Here is a 23,869-nt window from a genome sequence, read left to right on the forward strand (position 1 = left end):
CTTTACGTCAGTTCATGCATTTTTTTTGTTTTTGTAATTTCAGGATGGTTTTATACAGCTCAAGGGAGACTTTGGGACTTGAAATGAATAGACATAGCCTTGGATAATCCTTTTTCTATTACTGCTGAATCAAATCCTTCGTGGCCAAAAATTATACACAAAAGTCAGATATGTAATACAGTAACATAATCATAGGCTTTAGAATTTATCATAAAATATCAGGGGCTTGTCCATATCTTCATGCTCTACGTTTTAATAACACAGCCGTCATAGCTACACTCTATTTTTGTCTTGTTAACCCTTAAACTTTGGCTGGCATAATTTTGGGTTTGAAATTTTAACCACTTTTTGATTCCTAACTTTTGTGTGGCTATATTGGTACAAGCTATTTTTTTTTTTTTTTCTAACTTCATTTGATGCAGGTTTTAATAATTCCATTTGTGTTAAGATTTGGGTATAATACAAGCTACTGGAATACTGAAAGTTAATATAAACTTATTAAAAGTATTTTGGGCTTAATTACTGTATGTAAAAAAAATCACACTTCTTCTTGAGGAATTCCCATACTAAGATTGGCCATGGGAGCACCAGCAGTTGTTAATTCAAATCCTTAGTGCAAAAGCACAAGTTTAAGGGTTAATTTAATCAGCTCCCATATGGAGTAAAAACAAACAAACAAACAAAACAAAACAACATAACAACACAATATACAAAAAAAGCAAAGTGCATACATAAATAGCTATGCATGACAAACAAAAACATTACACAGATGGTAACACACAAACACTGATCAGTATCAATCCTGTCACACACTGTCATCAACTCAGTCATCAACTCACCATCACTGTGTTGCAGCTTTTCAGTACAGTAAACTCTAACTATATCAAACCCTTTTATACCACACTTTATCAAATCCTGTAATAACAAAGTTCAGATATACAGACCATCCCTGACCCTGCCACACAACCTTCATCATATACAGAACAAAGGGTTGATTTAGCAAGGTGATGCAGTGGCTGACTGAATGATCACATGAGCAGTGGCTGACAAAGATTAATAAGCTCACTTTTACTATTTTCTTCTTGTCTTGTAGTATATTAGTGAATGAAAATTTTTAATGTTAACTAATACAGTATCAAGGTACAGTATAAACTCATAAAGTATTAAAATACAGTAGTGTGAACACTTGTCCTTCTGTTGGGGTATCCATAAGGTGACCAGATTCCCGCTTTTAGGCGGGACAGTCCCGCTTTTTGGACGTCTGTCCCGCTTTTTTAATTGTGACTAGAATGTCCCGCTTTATGAGCAAATTATCTTAATTGTCCCGCTTTTAGAAACTTACTACTGCATTAGATATAACATGACCTTCTTTTATGAAATTAGGATGAATTAGAAAAATTATGCATAATCCTAACCAAATGAAATACCGAATTATTAATATAAAATCTGTAATGCTCACAAGTTGGTAACTTTGTTTGACCCATTCCTGTACTGTACGGTATGTTCGGAGTTCGTAGGAGACGTCAGTGTTTGATTAGCAGTCTCAGTTTAAGGTGTAGCGCAGCAGCGGTCGCTGTCACATTAGTTAGTATCTATCTGTCTATATATCTAACTATCTATATATCTATCTATATCTGTCTATCTGTCCATTTCTCTATCTACCTATCTATCTATATCTATCTATAATGACACACACACACACACACACGCGTGTGCGTGTCCTGCTTTTAGCTCTAATAAATCTGGTCACCTTAGGTATTCACCAAACAGAATTCAGTGTACAATACAGTACTGCATACTGAACCTTGATTCCTTAAACCCCCTCCCCTCAATCAATCACCTGATACAGTATCAGATATCTGTATATCATCAGCCTCTCCCCCAAATTAACCCATTGCAGAGAAGGTATACTGTACTGCACATCTGTAAGCCATAATTTCTGCTCACCTTTAGTAGGATGCAAGTCACAGCCAGGGTTCCATAATGCACAAAGATCCATAGTCCAGTGTCAATATATGTGGCCTGAAGCTTGCCAGACCAGACGAGGAACAGTGTACAATGACACTGACACATGTACAGTCTAGAAAACCTTCAAATCACCAACAACATGCTTTTTATTTGGTGCAAAACCCTGACTAAGAGCAAAAACTATGGCTCACATGTATATTCAATGTGGTGGGTGTGATTCACATACATGAAGATTTATGACACAAGGTTACCTCAGAAGATAAATATGGTTTTCCTAACTGTAGCTTTTAATATTCTTGTTCTCAATTCTGTCAACACCACTGTAATAGTGTATAACTAAATCAGAATAATGGTGAAGACTGACATGATTAGAGCTCTTTTATGTAAATAAGAAAATGAGAAATACTGAGTGAACAAAAACAAACACTACAAGAAAAAGGAATAAAGGCAGAGCCAAAAAGTAAAATGACTGATAGCTCTAATATGCACAAGTTTGACTGATATGACTCTTAACTAATGATTGAAGATGAAGCCAGGAAAATATGAAACAAGAGCACACTAATATTAAATGGGAGCTGAAGCAACTACAAGACAGCAACAAGCACAAGTAAAAGCAATGCATGTAGTAAGAATTAGTAAAGCAATGCATGTAGTAAGAATTAGTGGTGGAGGCAAAGGGACAGAAATCATAGGGTTCTCGGCCATGGTGCTCATCTCCGTAATTTTGCTGTGATGTCTTTATTTCAATCACCTTTGGAAGACCTCTCATACAGAAAGGGCTAATGAAGAATATATGTAACTCCTCCAGTCTGAGATGCCTCCCAGGGTGAATTAAATGAATAAAACTCTCTAGAAGTATCTTGATTAAATGAAAAACACATAATTGGAGTGGAGGGGTTAAACACTGTGTATAGTAAGAGGACAAAGAGGAAATCTAGCAGTAAAGAGGGTACACCAAACACCTTACTACAAAGACTTGCGCTTTACTCTACTCTTGGTTCTACCTGATGATTTTATGACAATATCTCATCACGTCACTTCATTTACTTATTTTCAATCATTCATTCATTCATCATCCAATCCTACATTGTCCCATGAGCAGCATAGAAGCCCGGGGATAGGCAACTTGATCCTGACATTTAAGATGAAAGTGACCAGCCTCACTCATCCCTGAGTGGCCCTGCGTGAGCAATTTATTTATTTATTTACTTTTATGGTGAGAGGACAACTGTACTCTAATGTCCCTATTAAGATGATGCTTGTATTACTTTGTTCTTTATTCTATCAGCTGAATTTACAGAATGTTCTCATTGCATATCCATCCATACATCATTCAGTCCAATCCTACCCCCATATTCTTTCTCAGAGGAAACAATCTTACGGGCTTCTGGCCTTTGATTCCTTCTTCCTGGCACAAAAAACAAACTAACTAATATATGATGAGTTTATCAAGGTCAGAATGAGTCGCAGGAGAACGAGCATATTACATTTGTAGTTCAATACAAATAATTGCTTATTAAAGTTCTACTGCTAACCATAAAACTGATTTATTATTTTCTCCAACTTAAAGTACCTAATGTATGGGAAAGTTGTGATATTTTGAATAATTAATCACTATAACATGAAAGAAAAAACCCTAGAGCTACTATTTACATTATTCAGCCCCTTCCATCACGATATTTTTTTCATTTTGTTCTATATAATGTCGGGTACTTCCATCAACCCAGGAGACCCTTTCATGGCGATGAGGTTAATGGGTGGTATATCTCCCTAACCACTCCAGTTTGAAAAGTTTCTCCCATGGAAAATAATATTCTGGAGATGGTAACTATAAAATGAAAATTATATTGTTACAGTGAAGGAGTTAAAACAATGCAAGGATTAAGTAAAAGCAACAAGACAATAGAAATAAATGTTAACATAATTCTCCATGAAGCAAACATACATGCTGAAACACAATGGCGATGTAAAAATTAAGCACCAGAATGGGAAAAATGGGAAACCAATCAAGTGCCAAAATCTAAAAGGTGAAAGAAAAGGGTGAAGCTATGGAAAGTAAACAACAGCGAATGCTCTAGACAGAGAACGTGAAAGAGAAGACACCTAGTACTAGACTGGAAAAGAGAAAGTGATGAACTAGAGAAAGTGAAAAATATCTAGTGCTAAAAGCCAAGCAGTGGAAGGGAAAAGGTCTGATTACTCACCACCTTTTGAGAATCTGAGGTCAGGTTATTGTTGTTGTTACTGAGTAACCCCTGTCTTTCTGGCCATGCAGACCCATCAACCACAGGCAAGCAACCACCCCTCCAGGGCCAACCCATCCAATAAACTGATGATGCAGCAGACAGTGTCTTGCCATGGTGAGGCATGGGAACAGAGTGGAAGTTTGGTTCCTGGATGGACGCCACATTTCCGTCTCTCCACCCAGTTAACAAGGGCATCATACTAGGCTCCACATTACCCTGTTATCTGGTTAAATGGTTACCATCCAGCACTGTACATGGTTTTCCTGTGTTGAAGCAATATTACACCTTGAAATGAGGCGGACCGATACAAATTTGAAACAAACGAGTGCCAAAAAAGGGAAAAGGGAAAACAGACAGGGTGGAGCTATGAATGGGAAAACAAATACTAGGTACCAAGCAGATATGGAAAAGTGAAAAAGAAACGGTAAAGTTACAGAAAGTAAAGCAATAGCTACGTGAAAGATAAAGGTTGAAACCACAGAAACTAAATCAATAAATAACTAATTGCCAGAAACAGAAAACTGAAAAAGAAAGTGTCAGGCTACAAACAGTAAAACAAATAAGTGCCAGAAATCAAAACATGAGAGGGGATAGAACAGAAAGAAATATATTACATCCACATAAGGAATTTGTGTTTGATGGGAAAATACAACAGCAAGGATCCAGGAGAGGCGATGTTAATGGTACCAAAACATCAGGGCCTGGGATCAGTGATGGGTCCCAAAGAGCAATCTAGAAAGCTATTAATTTGTGGTAAAAATTCTATATCTTGCACAGTCTAGGTATAATGAATTTAATAATCTTTTTAGGCATAAGGAACAGAATATTGAAAGGATTACCATATTTGCTTTTTACGTGGGGAGATACCAGTTAGACTGAAGGTTAAGAGGCACATAACATTTCTAACTGCCAGGGCCCCAAGGTGTCTCTCCCAGGCCCAAATGACAGCACCATAGCTGAAAAGGGTCAATGCAACTTCCACGTGGGCATAATAAATTGAAACCAGGACAGGGAATAGCCTTGATCACTCACCATCTCAAGCAGGTTCATATCAGCATGCTTGACCCTTCTCCCAGGCGCCACCAGCAGGCCAAAGCACCTCTCCACAGTGAGTTCGTCTGGGCATGTGTTCATCTGTGGGGCACTAGGGGGTGGGGGAGCAGGGGTGACTGTGAGGACCAGCTGCTTCTCGATGTTACTGCGCAGCTTGAAGAATTCCTTGTCTCTCGGCACCGTGTTGAAGTTACCCTGGGGATCCACACACATACACATCATCATCATCACCTCTATTTCCCTCTCATGAATGGGAACAGGCAGTGTTGAGAAAGCAAAGAATGAAAGATCACATACAGGGAGAAATACCAATACCATGCCTAGAAAAATGGACCAAACATTTATCCACCCACCATTCAAGTCCCCAGGATTGTGGTTTCTCTTTACAAGCCTAAGTATCAGCACATATACTTTCTTCATTATACCTGTGCTTCACATTACCTGCATAATGCTGGAGGGATGCCTTCATGTAGTGGCACTGATGTAACTGGGCAGTGGAGATGTCTGATAATATAAAATTCTAAAGGAGGATAGTGGTTTGCAGGAGAGGACAATTTCAGCCTGCAGTCCACTGGGTTCACATTTGGATGAGCCTGGAGTTGCAACTACTACTACTACTAAGCAGTGCTACTAATATTACTACATTACCTGACATACAGAGCCAATCCATCAACTATCAAGGCAATAGGGGTGTGTCAAACCCTAACCAATTGCTCCTCTGTTCATAATTCATCCAATCAATTCAATCCCCTATCAGTTTCCTGGCCTCATTATCTACACCATCATCCAAATCTTAACTGCCACCTTAGACGGTGTGAGGCAGGAACTAGAAATATTGTATCAACACCATCATCCACATCTTAAGTGTCACATTAGATGGATGAGGTATGATCTAGAAATGTCATAATCATCATCATTCATAGCAGGGTTCATCATCATCATCATCATCATACAAGGTAGGGCCTAAAGTCGTCATCATCACACTGTCTTCGTTGTCATCATTATCATCATCATCATCATCCAAGGTAGGGTCTAAAGTAATCATCATTATCACTGTTATCATCGTCATCATCATCACTACACCAGAAAACAAATAGCCCTGATCAAACACAACATTCCTCATCCTACCTTACTATCCTCCTCCTTGATCTCCAGGGATATGTCAAAGAGATGTGCAAGGTCAGCATGTTGTCGATTGTGTCCTCCCTCATCCCGTTGCTTGTTCTTAGGCACGCGACGGAATGCAGCTGCAAACGTGATCAGAATGCGTGCAACCTGGGGAGAAGAGTTTAAGTTGTTAGTTTAGGACTGGAACATCTGTCTATTGGAACTGGTGGACTAGATATATACAGGTAGGGCCATTTCCTCATTAGGAAGCTCCCTAACACCTTTTCCTAAACGATTTATGTTGCTTCTTACACCTAGCTGTCCTGTTCTGTGTTATGAAAATCTTTCCAATATCACCATACTATGCATAATGTACAAAAGGATTTTAACCTGCTATATCAATAATAAATTGCTAAGGAAGAGGTGTTAGGGAGCATCCTTAACTGACAAGAATACAAGCCACATGCATCTGAGCATTCCACATTCCTATTTCAGTCATCATGTATTGTCTTTTTAATCCAACCTGGTCCAGATTATGCCCTTTGGCAGCTTATTTCACGAGCTTTAGTGGTAGAGAAAGACAACAGCACGACTTTACATGACTGCTCGAAATTTGAAGCCTGTCTGTAAGTGCGGAACTGGAGGGGACTGTACCTCAATATCCTGTTGTATGATATTGATGGAAACTATGTCAGTATCAAGATAAGGTAGAAAACATATTAGAGAATGCTAAGGTGTAATGTGCAAAATAAATAACTGCAGAAGAAGTGTTAAGAAATCCCCTCACTTACAATCTGGCCCTTGCTGACCCTTAATTCACAATCCTACTGTACTTCAATCACCACCACCACCACCACCACCTGCAACCCAACAATCTTCGCAGTTAACATCAGTCATGCGCTCACATTCTAAACATGGCAACACTATGAACACTAACTGCTTCGGGGATCTGGCAGCGGAAGACGTGGCACTGGAAAATGGCAGTCTCCTCAGTGTCGCCATGGGAGGAGGTGAAGGCAAAGCACCGCGCCTCATTCGTGTCCACCTTTCCTCGGGCACAAAACAAGATGCGGTGGATCTTGAAGGACGCCATTTTCGTGCTAGTGCTGGCATCGTATATTCTGTGGGTTGAGATGAGACAGTGCGGTCAGCAAGATTAATTGTGCTTCTTTCTTCTAAATATACTCATTGCAATCATTTATTATATACATACATGCATACATAACAGATTTGCCTCCAAAGGAAAAAAAGTGAAGGATATCTAGAGAAAATATAAGGTACACCGATTGTTTTCTGCATATAGTTTGGTCTAAGATATACGGTACCTGTTAGTGATGCAACCATTGTAACCCTGTCTGTATCTTCAAACCCCCTCAGAATTTGAAGGCAAGGAGACAGATACAAGCACTTATGAGTTTAGTTGCATTCTCTCTTAGTGCTGAAACGAAGAAGGGGTTAAAATGCCACAAAAGCTTAGCTACTTACATGACATATCCCTCAGAGTTTGAAGGCACCGAGACAGACACCTCAAGTGCCTGTTCCTGTGCTTGTGAGTTGAGTATGGCCATGTTCCTCTGTATCTCAGACTCAGAACGGGGTGCATTGATGGAGGCTGCCCCCAGGTATGTCACTCGGTTGAATATGGTGTAGTCTCCGCTTCCATCCTCTCCATGCACTCGTTCCACTGATGGATGGGAAGAGGCATTATTATTCTGCCAACTTCTTTATTACAGTCAGTTCTACTTTTCAGGCACCTTTTTCTATGCTCGTGTTCATAGGAACCATTCAGGCATATGTACAAAGTCCAAACTAAGAACCTCACATTGTTATAAATGTTATAACTGATCTCAGATTTCACTTTTCCCAACAGTTTCCAGAAACAGCTGGAAAGTATTTAGCTGGTTTTGGTACTTGCTTTAGCTGCCAGTCTACAAAAAACATCATCTGTACCATGGTCAACCTGAATACTGTATGAGGAGTCCTTCAGAGAAAGAATATTGTTACTTGAACTGAAAAACTAAACAGTACTGAACTCACTATCGTCATCACTGGCAGACTGTGAGAAGCTCGGGTTGTGTTCACCCATGTTCCTCTCCTCAGTGCTGGCATTCTCTTGTCCAGGGCAGGTGGTGGGTTGGGGGACAGGATGGGGAGACTCAGGGCAGACTTCCTCTTCACCCTCCTCCTCCCCCTTCCTACTGCTGTTGCTACTGGCATCGGTCCCACCAGGCGATGAGTTTTCTGAGCCTTTTTCACGCATCACCTTGGGAATTTATTCATCACCATCATCATCATCATCATCATCACCTTGAGGCATGTATTCCACAATATCACAATTTTCTCTTACAGGTGGTTAAACAGATTAGGAGAAATTTTCAAAAAAACTTCACAGGGAGCAATTGAGAGTTTGTAGGCGACTGTTCTTCATTTCATTTACTATGGCCTTATCAGAAAAAAAAAAAAAAAAAAAAAAGGTGAAATATAGTGACAACATATTCCCATCAATCCAAAGACATAATTTTATGTTTCAATGTTGCTGACCAATCACCCAATGATTTTACCAAATTTAGAAGAGACATCTGGCAGGGGCAGGGTTAAAGGCGGCTAACATAACAAATCAAGTCTGAAAAGTCTCTCCTACGCCAAATAAAATGGTCTGGAAGTACCAATATAAACCAATAAAACATGTCAGAGGGCTGAAGAGGTTACTGTTACTATATGAGACTTGACTCACTTCCTTCAGTTCCAGCTGCAGGTCTTCCATATTGCCGTTATTGGCTATCTTCAGTCGTGGTTCCTCTTGAGGCTGGGGCTGCAGGGGATGATACTGTGTCTGCTGTAAGGGGTGGTGGTGAGGCTCTGACAGGCTCTCCACGATCTCATACTCCTCGCTGGTACCGGCTGAATCGCTCGACCTCAGGCTGGAGCACTCTTCCATACTTCCCTGGTGACCCAACACATTAGACTTTTGGAATCCACACTGTTGGTGAGGGATGCTTTCATGTGGTGGCACCAATAGAGCAGAACAACTCCACTGACTGGTCACAGAAACATCCCTCAGCTCCCTCCCTATCATTATAGGCTACCATTTATATATTTCTTGCTTCTTCTTTTTTTTTAAATCCTCAATCAAGAACCAGGAGCATGTCTCATTTACAGTTCTTTCAATTACAGAACCATTCTACCTACACACTATCACAAAATAGTATTAGTGGCAGAACCAACAGCAGGATATATACAGTACTTGCAGACCCTGGCCCATCTGAATATGTACCCAGTGGACTACAGGCCAAAGTTGCCTTCCTTCTACAGCTCACCAATCTCCTTTTGGGGGAAAGGGAGGGAGGGATATTTGCATAACTAGGCAGTGAAGCAGCTCAGTAATATCAGTGTCCAGCACCACATCATTAGATATGTGAGGACTGACTATATGCCATTTTTTTTTATTAACCAGCATATCACTCTCAGTCTTCTCCTCTCTCAATAATCATCACTTTCCAGCTACAGTATCTAAATTCACTTTGAGACATTGTTGCCAAAAAACAATTCTGCAAAGGTCCCAATTACCATTCTTAGCAAGCAGCAATGCATCATCTGTAAATGGTGCATTTGACTTATTTAAAAAAAAGGAAAATACCCCTGATATTTGAAAATACTGTACTATCTGATAACAAGGTAACCTATATGCATGCTTGAGAGTTTTAACAATACAGCATAAATTCCAATCAGACCAAAACTTTTAACCTATCCTATCCTAATCTACCCATGACAGACCCACGTGAAAAGGAAATATGAAGACCTGCATCCCTGTGGTTAGGTATTATTGGGAAATTTATGGTACCCATCCAATTTTTCTGCTAGTAACACGTAGAAAATTTGTCTAATGCTAAAATCTGGAGTTTTGAATGTGTTTTCAAAAGTATTTCATGCTGCTTCTTTATCATATCTTGAAGAGGACCAACATATTATGCTTCTAAAATAGTTTGCCTTTTGTTATGGACACTGACCCAGAAAAATGCCACAGTTCAATATGTGACTTTCAAGAAGAATTCTTGAAAGCAAATTTGCAGTTTCACACATTCAAGGTTATTCTGATTACTATCTGACATAACCTAACATAGCTAACCTAGTCTACCCACTAATCTATCAGGTCTTATCTGGTTAATCTACTCTATTAATCTAACCAAACTGAAACTTTAAACTGTGTGGCATGATTCCAAATATGCAGAAAATCTTTGCAGAAAATCTTCTTGTTATATTTTGTTTACATTGTTGTTCTTGTTTGTGTAACATCCATAAATAACGCCGTGCATCTAAATCTAATAATTTTCCAATTAAGTACTGTACTCTAGTGAAAGGGCTTCCCTTGTCTGCTAATTAAATGACATTTATCACCAAAAATACCGAAACATACAAATTTCATACAGTAAATAAAATGGGATTTTAACACCAAAACATCACACCCTTTTAACTAAGCTCAGATTAATGAACTCTCATGGTGTATTTACAAGGCAAGGTGGGATTTAACACCCAAAACATCCCACCCAGGAGGCGTTCATGTTGATGTCTGCTGAATAACTCGACTATTTAACTACTTCAAATCCCTTTCAGACTTTTACACTACATCACAAGAATCTGCCGCCTCACAGTCTTACGATTTCACTCTTAATCACATTGTACAAAAGCAGTGCCTCACCTAAATAACGTAAGAACATTGGAAGCAGTCATCTGACATTTGTCAACAATAGTATAGAGGCCCAGATCTCCAAAACCAAAACATCTGAAAAGTGAGCATCATAAGTCATGCTCTATGAGATTGGATAAAGCTCTATCTACGGCTGTTTTGCTTTTCAATACCTTGTGGTCATGCTGATCCACATGACAGGCAACTTCGATCAGACTGACTGATGAGGAAATGAGGAATTGACCATTCACCTATAAGAAACTAGGCTTTGAATGATTGATTTATTGGTGGGAATATCAACCTCCACCTTGGTTTTCAATACCTTCTTGTCATGGTCCACATGAAGGGCAGCTTCGATCACAATGAAGGATGAGGAATTTACCGTCGACCCAAGAAAAATCATTTGATAGAGATGATTGATTGAATGATTGAAATATTTATTTTTGTAAGATGTTTCTCTTTTGCGATTGAAATACTTTATTAACATCATACAGATTCACATTACAAGCAACTTACACAATTGTTTATGGTTAGGCCGCCAATAAGAATAAGGCTAAATAAAGAAAACTATGTAGTCAACAAGTTAACCACGCATTCATTAAAAAAAGAAGAGTTTTTGTAAGTTTTAGACAAAAAAAAAAAAAAAAATCCTGCCTTCACATCAAGAAGAAATTCTCTGATTAGACTGCCCCATAAAATAGGCCAAACTCTCATTCACTCACCATTCAAGCCCCTCGGAATCCTGATTTCACCCCACAAGCAAAATAATAAGAGTGTTATAGCATGGGCTTCACATCTTAATAGGAATATTCCTTCAGACAGCATGTACTTTCCTTGAGGTCCAGTTATGTGCTCCACATCATTATTCGACACTAATATCCACCGTCCAAAGTAATACTTGTAATTTAGAAGGAGGCTATTGCTGGTTTAGGCACGCAAAAAATAATAAATATAAAAAATAGGAGTCGTACCCAGATAGAGATTAGGCAATGAGAAGCAACAAATTGTTTGTATCAGCGAGGTGGCCGTGTGGGTGGTTTGACAAAATTTAGTGTTTTTCCCGATTTTCATGATACTTTCTGGACTAATTTCACGTAGTTTAGCGAAATTGATCCATCCAGCTATTCCGAACACATCAAAAGGCAAAGCGAGGTCTGTGGTGAGTTATGATAGTAAATAAAATTGAGTTGATTTTGGTGAGGCAGGATGACAAGAGAAACTGGGCCAATGCTTACAGATTAAGGTGGCTTTCCTATGTAACTTACCGGTACAGTTCTCTTTGAAGGAAGAGCAAGAGTTGTGGAAAGATTCTGTTCTCCCCGTTTCAGATCCTTCCCGCGAGATACTACCCAATTACGATAGGAGATAATGTTATTTGTGAGGTTGCTAAGGCAACATAAATCCTCTCGCATCTTGTGCCATTGTAATTGAGATTTGCTTTTGCAGGTAGGCCAGGAGCAATGTGAAGCATATATACTCCTCCCTTCTTGTACTTCCTACAAAGTAAATCATAGTTACATGAGTTTGAGTGTCAGTCCTGGGCCAAAATTGACAAACAGGATTTACCCTTAGGCAGCATCCTCAACAAATGCTTGCTGGTTCAGGTGGGAGTTAGGCGTCACTGTAACATATAATATTGGCCCCACTGGGTGCAGGCAGATGTAGGTGGGAGTTTTGCATCTCTGTACAAGTGGCCTGACTGGACGTGGGTGGTTTAGGGTGAGAACTTTTGGATATGGTAATGCAGAATTCCTGCTTGTGCCATTAAACATTTGGTTTGGATGCAGTCTCAGACCTCAGGAGGTTTTGCAGTTGTGAGCAGATTTGTATGACATCAGCCAGAGTATAATATTGATGTCATTGACGGAGGGAAAGGGTTAAGTGAGATAAGAAATCATCAGAATAAAAACAGACATTTTTGCCAACAGTTGAGAATTCTTTCTTGAGAATCAGAAATTTTATGAAATTTTGTTCTGAATACAGTAAGGCTTGCCAGTATCAAAGAAGCATGAGCTATCTTATTTGTGAAGTGGGCATTCGACTGAGAAGAGCATGAAATTTGCAGTGAGGAGAGTGTGTGGAAGAGTGAGATGATCACCCCAGGACTAGCTTGTTGCCTTGGTTCAGAGAAAAATTCAACTGAGCTTAGTGGGGATGTTTTGATGCAGGTATCGTTTTGTAATGGATGACAGCTCGTTAACACACATGATTATCCACAGTAAATATATGTTGGATTTTCTTGTCAAGGTGCTTGCAGTCACAGAATTGCAGTACTGTACAGTATTTTTTTAACCCCTCCCCCCATTTTTTAAAATGTGGATGTCATGGTGTAATGCCAAATGGACAGCACAGTTCGGTAATTTAACCACGGTAATATCGTATGTCAGGTGTCACGTACTTACATGTTGACGGTCACAGAGTCAATGCTTTATATTTCACACAGGTATCTTCATGTTATTTTCCCCACAGTATATAGTATGCACTGTAGTTTTGTCAGAATGCAGAAATAACCTCTTTACAGTATGTTCTTGCCAAGATGTTCACAGTTATTGCAGTAGTCAGTGAGCTAGGTTAGCCTAGCTAGTTTTTTGCACATGTGATATAGTAGTATGGCTGTGGCTAGTTAAATTTGCAATAATATGTGTGCATCCACAGTAAATACTGTACGGTACTTGTGTTGAATTACTCTTGTTCAGTGTAGATTCCATAAGATGGGATGCACATCTACACAGGTGTCTACTGTAGAGTTGTCAGCTGGTGGAATAGGGTAATACTGTACTCACATACGGTACCATCTGATGCAGTGATCATTTTTACACCAGATGCTCTACTATAATCATTTATGAACCAGGCAGTCAGTAAAATACTGGTAGTTTCACATCCCATCAGCAATAGACACTCGCGTAACCAACATGAGTATGTGTGTAATCCTACTTGTAAATGCTGCTGCTGTTGTCCAGTACTGGTAAACTCATGTCAGAAAGCATGCTAACACCTCAGCCAGGATCTAGAAGTACGGAAGTGCAGTATCACTTGACTCTTACAGCCTGTGGATGTTATACTAAATTAGAAAAAAAAACTGTGGCATTAACCGTATTAAGATAAAGGCATACCATATCAGAACTGAAGGGATTAAAGTTCCATGTTGCTACAGTAGCACTTTGTCTGCATATAGGCTTGATGATGTACGGTATAGTTTGTAGAGAGTTCCTGCCTTTTACCATGATGTTTTTACCTACGGGTATTTGAGTCACAGTGATGGTATAGCGATATGGTCAGCTGTTTATAACTTGTCAGCTAAATAAGCCTATAGTTAAGTAGTTAATAGTTTTAAGTATAGCAGTGTGATCAGCTCTCAGCAATGTATCAGCCAAGTGTAATAAAAGGGATAATATACAGCAGTTTGTAGCAACATGTCACAAACAGATCACTCTTTAATACCTCCCTCCCTCTCCAGGTCAGGCACTACTGTCTGAGGTCAGTGTCGTGCGCAGCACGTGAGTGTGTCCCCAAGAGAATCAATACCACCAAAGTGATGCCAGCCACGGAGTACCCAGAGGTCCGTCGTGATGACACAATGGAGGAGCTACATGGGGTTAAGGTTGGTAGAACAATACTCATTCATATATTCATTTATTTATTTATATATTTATTATTATTACAGTATATTTCTTCAAGAATCTGGGAGTCTTGATTGCTGTTTGAGTGACTGTGGAGTTTTGTTACTTGGGAGTCATGCAGAGTGAAGTTCATTGCTAGATGGGAGGTGGATGGATGAAATTTAGGGAACTGTTTCATCTGCTGACAATGAAGGAGCTCCTCAGTAGTTTTAAGGGTATTCTGTACAAAACATGTACTGGTATAAGAGTTGTTATGCTGTATGACAGTTAGGCTTGGCCAGTAGGAGAGAGAGTACAGGTTGAAGTAATTTGGAATGGACAGAAATGAGAATGATTGACGTGGATGAGTAGGGCATCACAGATTGACTGAACTGAAAACAGAGTACCGGTATTGTGAGAGAAAGTTAATGTAAACACCGGAGAAGGAATGCAAACCAGTATTGGTAGATTAAGGTGGTTTGGACATGTTGAGAAAAAGAGGATGGGAACTGGTTGAGGATGATCACAGATATGAATGTAGTGGAAGAATGCCCATAGGCAGATCAAAGAAGACATAGAATGAGGTTCTCTGTGAAGACCTCAGGGATAAGGAACTGAGGTGGAAATGGTTCAGGATTGTGATGCATAGAAAGGAGTCATCAAGTGAAATGACTTACGTATACCACTGTAGTCATTAGTGTTTAAATATAAACATAAATACAGTTTCATTACATGGGTAACTGGGTATGCTATATGATTCTGTTGTTTGAACAATTCATGACATTCTGCAGTCAAGACACATATCTTCAATATCTTCCAGGTACCTGACCCCTATAGGTGGCTAGAAGACCCCGACTCGGAGGAAACTAAGAAATTTGTTGAGGCCCAAAATGCCCTGACCACCCCATACCTGGAAAATTGTTCTGCACGGGAGAGTATTCGCACAAAGCTGACACAGCTCTGGGATTACCCTAAGTACTCCTGTCCGTTCCGCCGTGGCAGCAGATACTTCTTCTTTATGAACACAGGCCTACAGAATCAGAGGTAGAGTGCATGTGGGAAATGTGGGAGTGTGCTTGCTTACATGTTATCATCAGTGGTACAGTACTGGGGTGTTATATTTGTTTAACATTTATTCACTATAACTTTGTAATGGCAGGGGGTGCCCAGCTTAAGTAAAGGCTCCATTTCAAAAGACAGTACAACACATGAAAAAAGAAAGGCACAAAAATTACCGTACCTGAAAAAAGTGTCAAAACACTTCAGTAAACTAGTGTGCATCTGTGTGTATATGTGGTGGCTAAAGATACTGTTCAGAAAATTGTATTTGAAATCTATCTATCTATCTATTGCTAGATGCCATAATCCCGCAAGGGGTGGCCGTTTGACTTTGAGTTATTTGTTTTACGAGAAGGGGCACTAACCCGACACCAACCCACTTGTTGACACGTAGGGAGCACGTATGGTTACCACCAAACATTGTAAATGGTTTCTTGGCTTGAAGGAAACCATTTGGCTTGTTTACATTGAGTGACAAGCCAAATGGTTTCCTTTAAGCCAAGAAACCATTTACAGTGCTGGGTGGTAACCATGTAACCAAACCATATTTTTTTGCCATATTTTTTAATTTGAATGCTGGCTGTCAAACGTAAGTGAGGTTAGGTTGGATTAGGTTAGGTTTGCCATTGCTTGGACATGGAATACACTGATGCTTCCAGCTGGAGTGATGGTTGGTAAACAACGCGACCAGTCTGAGAGATCGTCAGTAAATACTGCTTTGTATAATCTGGCCCCTTTCTTACCTACCCACAAATAGGTATACTGTATTTTGTCTTTTTTCTGTCACATCTTGCTGTCACAGTTCAATAGTTAACTATCTGTGTTGCATATGTATCAAAATTACTTATCCTGAGATCATGAGTTTGTTATAACAGAGGTGGAAATGCCATGCCAGTATGGCAAAGAATTACCTTAATCTCTTGATACAGCTCAGCATTCAAAATATAAATGATAATTTTACACCTACCGGTAGTTGAAAAGAACAGAGCATACTTTGAGTTAGTGAAGTGAAGGGAGGGAGTGGGAGAGGGAGACCGAGGATGAGGTGGAGAGATGGAGTTGAGAGGTATATGAGGGAGGGGGGGGTGAGTTGGGGGAAGGGCAGTCAAATGGTGGGTGACAGAGCAAATTGGAGGCATTTTGTCTGTGGCCACCCTTTGCAGGATTAGGGTATCGGGCTATAAATAGATAATTAGATAGTTTTTCAAGATCTTGTTTGCTTCATCAATTACATGGGAGTGTGAAAGAAGTATTGACTTTAACGATATATGTGTTATTTTTCCGGCAGTGTGTTGTATGTGCAGGACTCATTGGAGGGTGAGGCGAGAGTGTTTCTGGACCCCAATACACTCTCCGAGGATGGCACTGTGGCCATCTCAGGCTCAGCATTCAGTGAGGACGGGGAGATATTCGCATATGGCCTTTCGACCAGTGGATCAGACTGGATCACTGTTCATTTTAAGAAGGTTGGTTTTACTCATGGGATGGAGCTGAAAATTGCAAAGTTTCAACCTTTTCACTAGAGGATGTGATTTTTATATACATTATATGTTTTTTCATGGCACTACTACCAGATTATTTTATTCAGCTTACAAGATCCCTCTGATAGTGAATGAGTTAATGAAGGCAGCACCTAACCTCCCTAGTTTGAAAAGTCTGTCTTGAGGTGAATAAACTCACCATTCTATAGCAAGAGTAATATTAAAAATATCATTGGATTGAAAAGGTTAATTATATTCTTGTTACCAGCAGGCAGTTTTGTGTAACTCATGTGGGACTTTTCTGACTGGTAGCATTAGATATTGGCTCCATTAACCTGATATTATGCATGAGTCTTTACTTGTCAGGAGATAGTAAGATTATCATAGTGACATCATCTAATGCGGTGTTTCCCAAACTTTTTGGCCACGACCCTAAACACAAAATTTTCTTGACCTGGCAACTGTCAGGGCGGAAACATAAGTTCAGTGTTTCTTCATTTAGTTTTATCCAGTAATATTTATTGCATTAGATGCAGTGGACAGCTTAAAGTAAAATTCAAAATCTCAATAATGCTTTATATTCCAAAATTGTGATGTAAATATATTTGCACATTTTTTATTTTCATATTTTTATTTATTTATTTATTTTTTTTCAAACCATCCCACAACCCACAGGAGCATCCTTGTGACTCTCATGTGGGTCGCAACCATGGATTGGGGAACACTGATCTAATGGGAGGGGCTACTGTGTGAATGAACGTTTTTCGTCAGAGTTGCCCTTCTTGATTCTACCCATCTTATTAGTGGTTAGAAGATTATGATAACGATAACAGTATAATTAAATGGATGTAAAGTTCATTTTATTAGCCACTGGTACTAGTTTCTTGTATTTTGTGTTTTCCCTTTTTTAGATCTGCCTTGACTATTCCATTTTAGTAGTGGGAAGCTTCTCTTACTGTGTGTTTTCCCTTTTTAGATCCTTCTTAACTTCCTCTTTAATGGTGGTAGATGAGTAAAATGCTAAGCTCGTAATCCATTTTGCTGCCCTGGTTACACTTCGGTATATTTCTCAATCTCCATATAGTAATATCCATCCCACACTGACCCTTCTCCCTCTCTTTTCCAGGTGGCAACAGGAGAGGACTATCCTGAAATTCTGCAGAAGGTCAAGTTTTCGAGTCTTGCTTGGACGCATGACCATAAAGGCATCTTCTATGGGGTAGGTTTTGTGGGGGGTGTTTAGTGAGAGAGAGAGAGTGAAATATATATATATATACTGTATATATGTGAGTGTGTGTATGTAGAGAAAAGTATATATGACCATGTTTGTGTAGTGAAAAAGTACTGTATATATGAGTTTTTATGTGTAGAGAAAAACTATATATTAGTGCCCATGTGTTAAGAAAAATATATACTGTACATGTGTAGAGAAAAAGTGTATATGAATGTGTATGTATGGAGAAAATTTATACAGTAATCACTCGATTATCCGAATGGCCAGTACCCAGACAATGTATTACCCAGACAATGCGGTGTGATCTGGCTGTTCGAAACCATTATTCATATATTTTTTCATAATATCTGGACAGAATGCTTGCATCCGGGTGGAAATTATTGTCGCGTGAAAAATTTCTGCCCGGATGGGTGGGAATAGCCAGGTGGTGCCACCGTGTCTGGCTGGTTAGTTTACCCAGCTTCTGCAAGAGACTCCATCACTGGGTCTCAGTTCCTGTGTGGTGATTGTGTAGTAAACAGTTTCTCTTGAACAGTTGTCATGGTGATGCACGTGGTAGCTTTTGTGGTTGTTTCCTACCTGCATGAGGCCTTGCTATTCCTTGCATGCCTCTTCCTAGGGTGTGTGATGATGGCCCCTTCACCAGAGAAAAGGAAGAGTAGTGTTGACTTTAGAAGTGGGAGATCCTGGGTAAGATTGATGTGGGATGGTTGAATTGTGAGTGTTGACATTGATTTTATTCTTGCTTATTGTACTATACCTTGATTTTACTCTATTTTACCATGATTTTATTCCATTTTGCCATTATGATTCGTGTGCCCACAGCATTTTTCTTGTGTAGCCTGTTTTTTCATGTTTTCATGTCACTGCAGGGCCATACCCAGCAGTGGTGATTGCTTGTCTGTGGTTGATGGATCTGCTTGACCATGGTAATTGCTTGGCTGTGGTTTACAGGTCTTCCTGACCAGATAGAGCAGTGTTAAACAACAGGAACAAGTGCTGTGCAAGGTACTGTAGTGGCCTTTTACACTGGCTTTCAAAGTTAAGGTTGTGTACAAAGGGTGGCCAGTGGAGAAGTCCATTACCCGGACGGAAGTGGTCCCTGGATATGCCTTTGGCTCTATTACTTTGAATAATCAAGGAATTACTGTATTTTAGTGTGTATGCATTTTTTCATGGTTTTTCATGATTTTTTTGCTTTCCATTCTTACAGCGGTATATAGACCACGAGGGAACAGCTGATGGAACTGAAACAACAAGTGATGAGAACCAGAAACTGTTCTATCACCGCGTTGGGTCTCAGCAGGAGGAGGATGTGCTGGTGGTGGAGTTCCCTGACCATCCCAAGTGGCTTATGTGAGTTGTGGCAGTTTTTATTTTATTACATGAGGTAAATTTTTTTTTTACTTGGTACATAAGTGCTGTTTTGATTAAATGAATATATTAAGAGGTATGGAGGTTGATAAGACTATGGGAGTGACAGGATTAAGCTGGTTGAGTGAAGTATGTATGTACAGAGTTCCCTGATCATCCAAAGGTGAGTTGATGACATTATTATTTTATCATGCAGTATTTTTACTTTATTATGCAGTACTTTTAGTTTTGCAGTTCCTGACACATTTACACTCTCATGATTAACACAGCAAGCCCAGTGACATCCATTTTATTTTATTCTTGCGTTCTCTCGATGATCTTCTTCAGCTTAGGATAGACTTTTAGAAATGGAGGGGTTCAGTATAGCATTAATAAATCCCTTCAGTACAAGTTATTTTCTCAGCTGAAGAAATCATGTGGTAGAAGCAAGAGTATATTAAAGGACATGACCAGGATTGAAGAGGTTAAATTTATATGAGACTCTGGTATGGTATTTGGGCAAATGTTAAAAACTGTGGAAATTGGATTTGGGGGGAATGTTTTTGGAATACATAGACTGGATAAGATTAGAAATATGGTGATGTCATTTTGAAGGTGGTAAGAGATGTGGTAGGCCAAGAATGAGCTACAGTAGATGGATGGATATAGTAAATGAGTGTGTGAGAGAGCAAAGTATGGAAGTTTATAAAGTCCAGGAATTTACTGGATCTTGAAGTGGGTGGATGAGATGTGTATGGAAGAACTCATGCCATGGCAAAAGTATGACACCCCATTTTTAACTTAATAGTCAACAGAGTGACTCTACTTGGCAGATGCTGTGTATGTGAAGAAAAATAAACTAAAGATGTATATATGATTAGGCTTGTGAGGCACAGCCAGGATTCCAGGGACTTGAATGATGTACAAGTGATTGTGGGGTCCATTTCAGTAGTCAAACTGTTGGTAGTTCTCCCACTTTTGGACATTTGTCTTTCCTTATTGGGGAACCTTGCCTCACCCAGTCCTTGGGTGGAAATAAAATTCGTGATGATGATGATGATGCATTCTTTTCATATTCATTTAATTGCCAGGTAAGTTATACTGTGTATATATATATATATATTTAAAATGTTTCTTATTTGTTTCCTTTATCATTGTCATTGTCTTTTTCTCATTTTATTGCTCAGTTGTATATTCCTCTGCTTTGAATAGATTGTTTGCCCTCATCAGCTAAATTATTATTCACCTGTTTGCAGTTTGTGTGTATTGTCTTTGTCTTGAGTGTGATGTTTTAACCTGTTGAGAACAGTGAGTCCTTTTTGCTCCCCCCCCCCCTTTGGTATTGCCTTTGTATTGTGTGAAATGTTTCAACCTATTCAAAACAGTGGTTCCTTTCCCCTTTTTTTATGTTAAAATCACTCGGTAATATATATAGTAGTTCAAGGGAAACCTTTCTTATTCAAAAAGCTAGAAATTGTTTCCATGTACCTGCTAGATGCTTGACTTTAGCTAAATAAAATCTGGTGGTGGTAAGAATGAAATACCTGTACTGGTACTGTATTAGAGATACTGTCCTATTTAAGGGGTTCATGACTTAACCAACATAAACCAGGAAATATCATATAGGCCATATTAAATTTACCGGCAAGCCTTGCCTGGCAAAGGGAAGGGGAGACCAAGGGTGAGATGAAGGGATGGAGTGGAGAGATATATCAGAGAGAGGGCCATGAGTTGGAGGGAGAGCAGCCTAATGCTAGAGGACAGGGCAACATGGAGGTGACTTGTGCCCACCCCTTATGAAATGAAGGCCTTTGGCAATAGAGAGGTAGAAGTAAACAGAAAATTTAAATTGTCATTTTATTTAATGGCATTTTGGTAACATCTACCCTATCAAAATTAGATTGGTGTGAACCAAGATGAAAAAAACTGTCTGGTGGTAGCAGCAACTAAATATGTGAAATATAAGTTGATGTAGACCATTTTTGCCTCATATGGAAGGCAATCCCCCAAGACTAATATGTATTGTATCATTGTGTGGTGGGGCATGAATAAGCATATTGAGAGATTACTGTAGTGAAAGGTAGAGGGGCTATATTTTTGTTTTTATGATTTGGCATGTTCAAGGCTTATACTTTTTGTGTTTTCCTTCTCGTGTTTGTGATTTTTTATTTTGTTTGTTTTGTACCTGAGGGTGAAATGTGCACAGTATTACTTTTTATGTTCTTTTGAATGAGGAAGATTTTTTTTTTTAATTATTATTATTTTTTTTTTTACACAACCTGTAACTGAGAACCTGCAACTCTTGTCCATTCCAAAGGAGGCTGAATAAATGAAGCCAGAATCAAGATCCATCCTTTGATATTGAGAAAACCTTGACACGCTGTATTAAAAAGTAGTTATAGACAGTGGGAAAGAGTGATTAAGGATAGGTTCATTGCTGACTAGTAGTAGCAGTAGTGGTAGTAGTAGCAGCAGTAGCAGCAGCCCGAGTTTCCTCAGATATTATGAATCTTGTGGACTGCAGGCTGAAATTGTCTTCCAGTAGTCCAGTATCCTCCTTTTGGGGGATAGGGAGGGAACTGAAGGATATTTGTATAGCCAGGTAGTGGTGCAACCCACTTATATCTGTGCCACCTCATGAAGGCATCCCTCTCCAGCACCTGAGAGTTGATCAGTTGTGCAAGCTTGCCCACATTAAAGAATTGGAGAAAAAAAGAAGTGAGAGTGTATAGCTAAGCAGCTGATATATATATATACAGTATACAGTGTTTGTTTTAACATGACAAAAATCCATAACCCTTTTCAGCTTAGTGTAGTCAGCATGGATTAATTTGACTAGTAACTGAGGAGACTCATGCCATTACCTCTTAAGCCCCATCAAAGTGTATGCAACCACAACTTAATGTTCAACTTGTGGGAGTAACCCAGTTCTGTCAGGTGAAAACAGATTGACTTTAGAAGGGTCTTTGTGTGCTTTCCATAAGGGGAGGGACGTAAGCAGACATTTTAGAAGAGCAGTATCAGGAAGTAGTGTATATTAGGAGGACATATTTATAGATTTGTTATTACATCTCACTTTCTGTTCCTGTGCTCTGTTTGCATGTCCTGTTTTTCTTTGCCCTTGTGTTTGTACTTGCTGATTTTATGGTTCTTATTATTGTGTGTTTACATGTCTTATTTTTCTGTGTGTTTTAAATGGGTTTGTGTGCTGTGGTCTTGTTTATATTTGCCCTTGTGTTTGTACGTGCTTTTTTTCTGGTTCTTGTTTTGTGTTTACACGTCTTACTTTCCTGTGTGGATATTTATGTTAGTTTTGTGTGCTTAGGTCTTGTTCAAGTTTGTCGTATTTTTCGTTCTTTTATTTCCAGTTTCTTGCCCTGTACATGGTTGGAAAAAGAGGTATGGATGATGATGATGATTGGGGAAAATGATCTTGATAATGATCGGGAAACAAGTCTGGATGATGATGATGATGATGATGAATGGGAAAAGAGGTCTGGATGATATGATGATGATGATGTTGATGAATGGGAAAAGAGGTGTGGATAATGAGAATTAGTTTAGTCTTGAGCAATGTACACTGTTTTTGACAGTTATAGCATATGTAGGTGCAGTGGTAGTCTTGCCATTTGTATGTGTTCTGCCCCCAAGATTTAATATCGTGAATGGGAGTGTGATTCATTTATTTGAGTAAACTTTTTTTTTTTTTTTTTTTCCTTTGGACCCTGGAAAGAGGTGTGATTGATGATGATGACAACAATGACGATGATGGTGGTTGATCTGTTCATGTGTGCGCTTGCATGCATATGTATGATAGTATCCATGCCTATGTGTGTATGTGCGGACAGCCCAGCTCGAGTGTCAGACTGTGGGAGGTTCGTGGTGATAAGCCCCCTGGAGATAGGGCACCATCACCACCTCTACGTGGCTCTCCTGCCGGTGCTCTGGGGTCTGGACATCACTGGCCCTCTACCTCTCATCACACTGCTCTCTTGTCGTGCTGGCAGGATGTGCGGAGTATGTCTGTCACACATTCATCATTCACCATACTTCACCATCTCTTCATTTATGTACCAGGAATATAT

General features: G+C 39.4%; 2 protein-coding genes across 4 annotated transcripts in view; one reads left to right on the forward strand and one right to left on the reverse strand.

Annotated features, from left to right (window-relative positions):
* LOC145397492 (rab GTPase-activating protein 1-like) overlaps nt 1-9,312 on the reverse strand; it is a 35,018-nt gene extending 25,706 nt beyond the window's left edge. The window contains exons 1-6 of the mRNA XM_080270550.1: nt 9,109-9,312; nt 8,412-8,637; nt 7,860-8,058; nt 7,312-7,495; nt 6,396-6,542; nt 5,247-5,462 (exon numbers count right to left, since the gene is read on the reverse strand). Coding sequence (XP_080126676.1) covers nt 5,247-5,462; nt 6,396-6,542; nt 7,312-7,495; nt 7,860-8,058; nt 8,412-8,637; nt 9,109-9,312 — 1,176 coding nt within the window. The remainder of the gene's footprint in view (nt 1-5,246; nt 5,463-6,395; nt 6,543-7,311; nt 7,496-7,859; nt 8,059-8,411; nt 8,638-9,108) is intronic.
* A 2,752-nt stretch (nt 9,313-12,064) lies between these two features.
* Nucleotides 12,065-23,869, forward strand: part of LOC145397493 (prolyl endopeptidase) — a 34,547-nt gene continuing 22,742 nt past the window's right edge. For 2 of the 3 annotated variants that reach the window (XM_080270552.1, XM_080270551.1), the window contains exons 1-6: nt 12,065-12,217; nt 14,516-14,659; nt 15,478-15,701; nt 17,005-17,182; nt 18,324-18,416; nt 19,645-19,787. In XM_080270552.1, the coding sequence (XP_080126678.1) occupies nt 12,128-12,217; nt 14,516-14,659; nt 15,478-15,701; nt 17,005-17,182; nt 18,324-18,416; nt 19,645-19,787 (872 nt within the window). In that variant the 5' untranslated portion in view covers nt 12,065-12,127. The remainder of the gene's footprint in view (nt 12,218-14,515; nt 14,660-15,477; nt 15,702-17,004; nt 17,183-18,323; nt 18,417-19,644; nt 19,788-23,869) is intronic. The other variant, XM_080270553.1, reaches the window with a different exon arrangement.

This window comes from Coenobita brevimanus, chromosome 41, assembly GCF_032717465.1.
Source record: "Coenobita brevimanus isolate Jiangsu-jjx chromosome 41, ASM3271746v2, whole genome shotgun sequence".
In the NCBI taxonomy this organism is placed as follows: domain Eukaryota; kingdom Metazoa; phylum Arthropoda; class Malacostraca; order Decapoda; family Coenobitidae; genus Coenobita; species Coenobita brevimanus.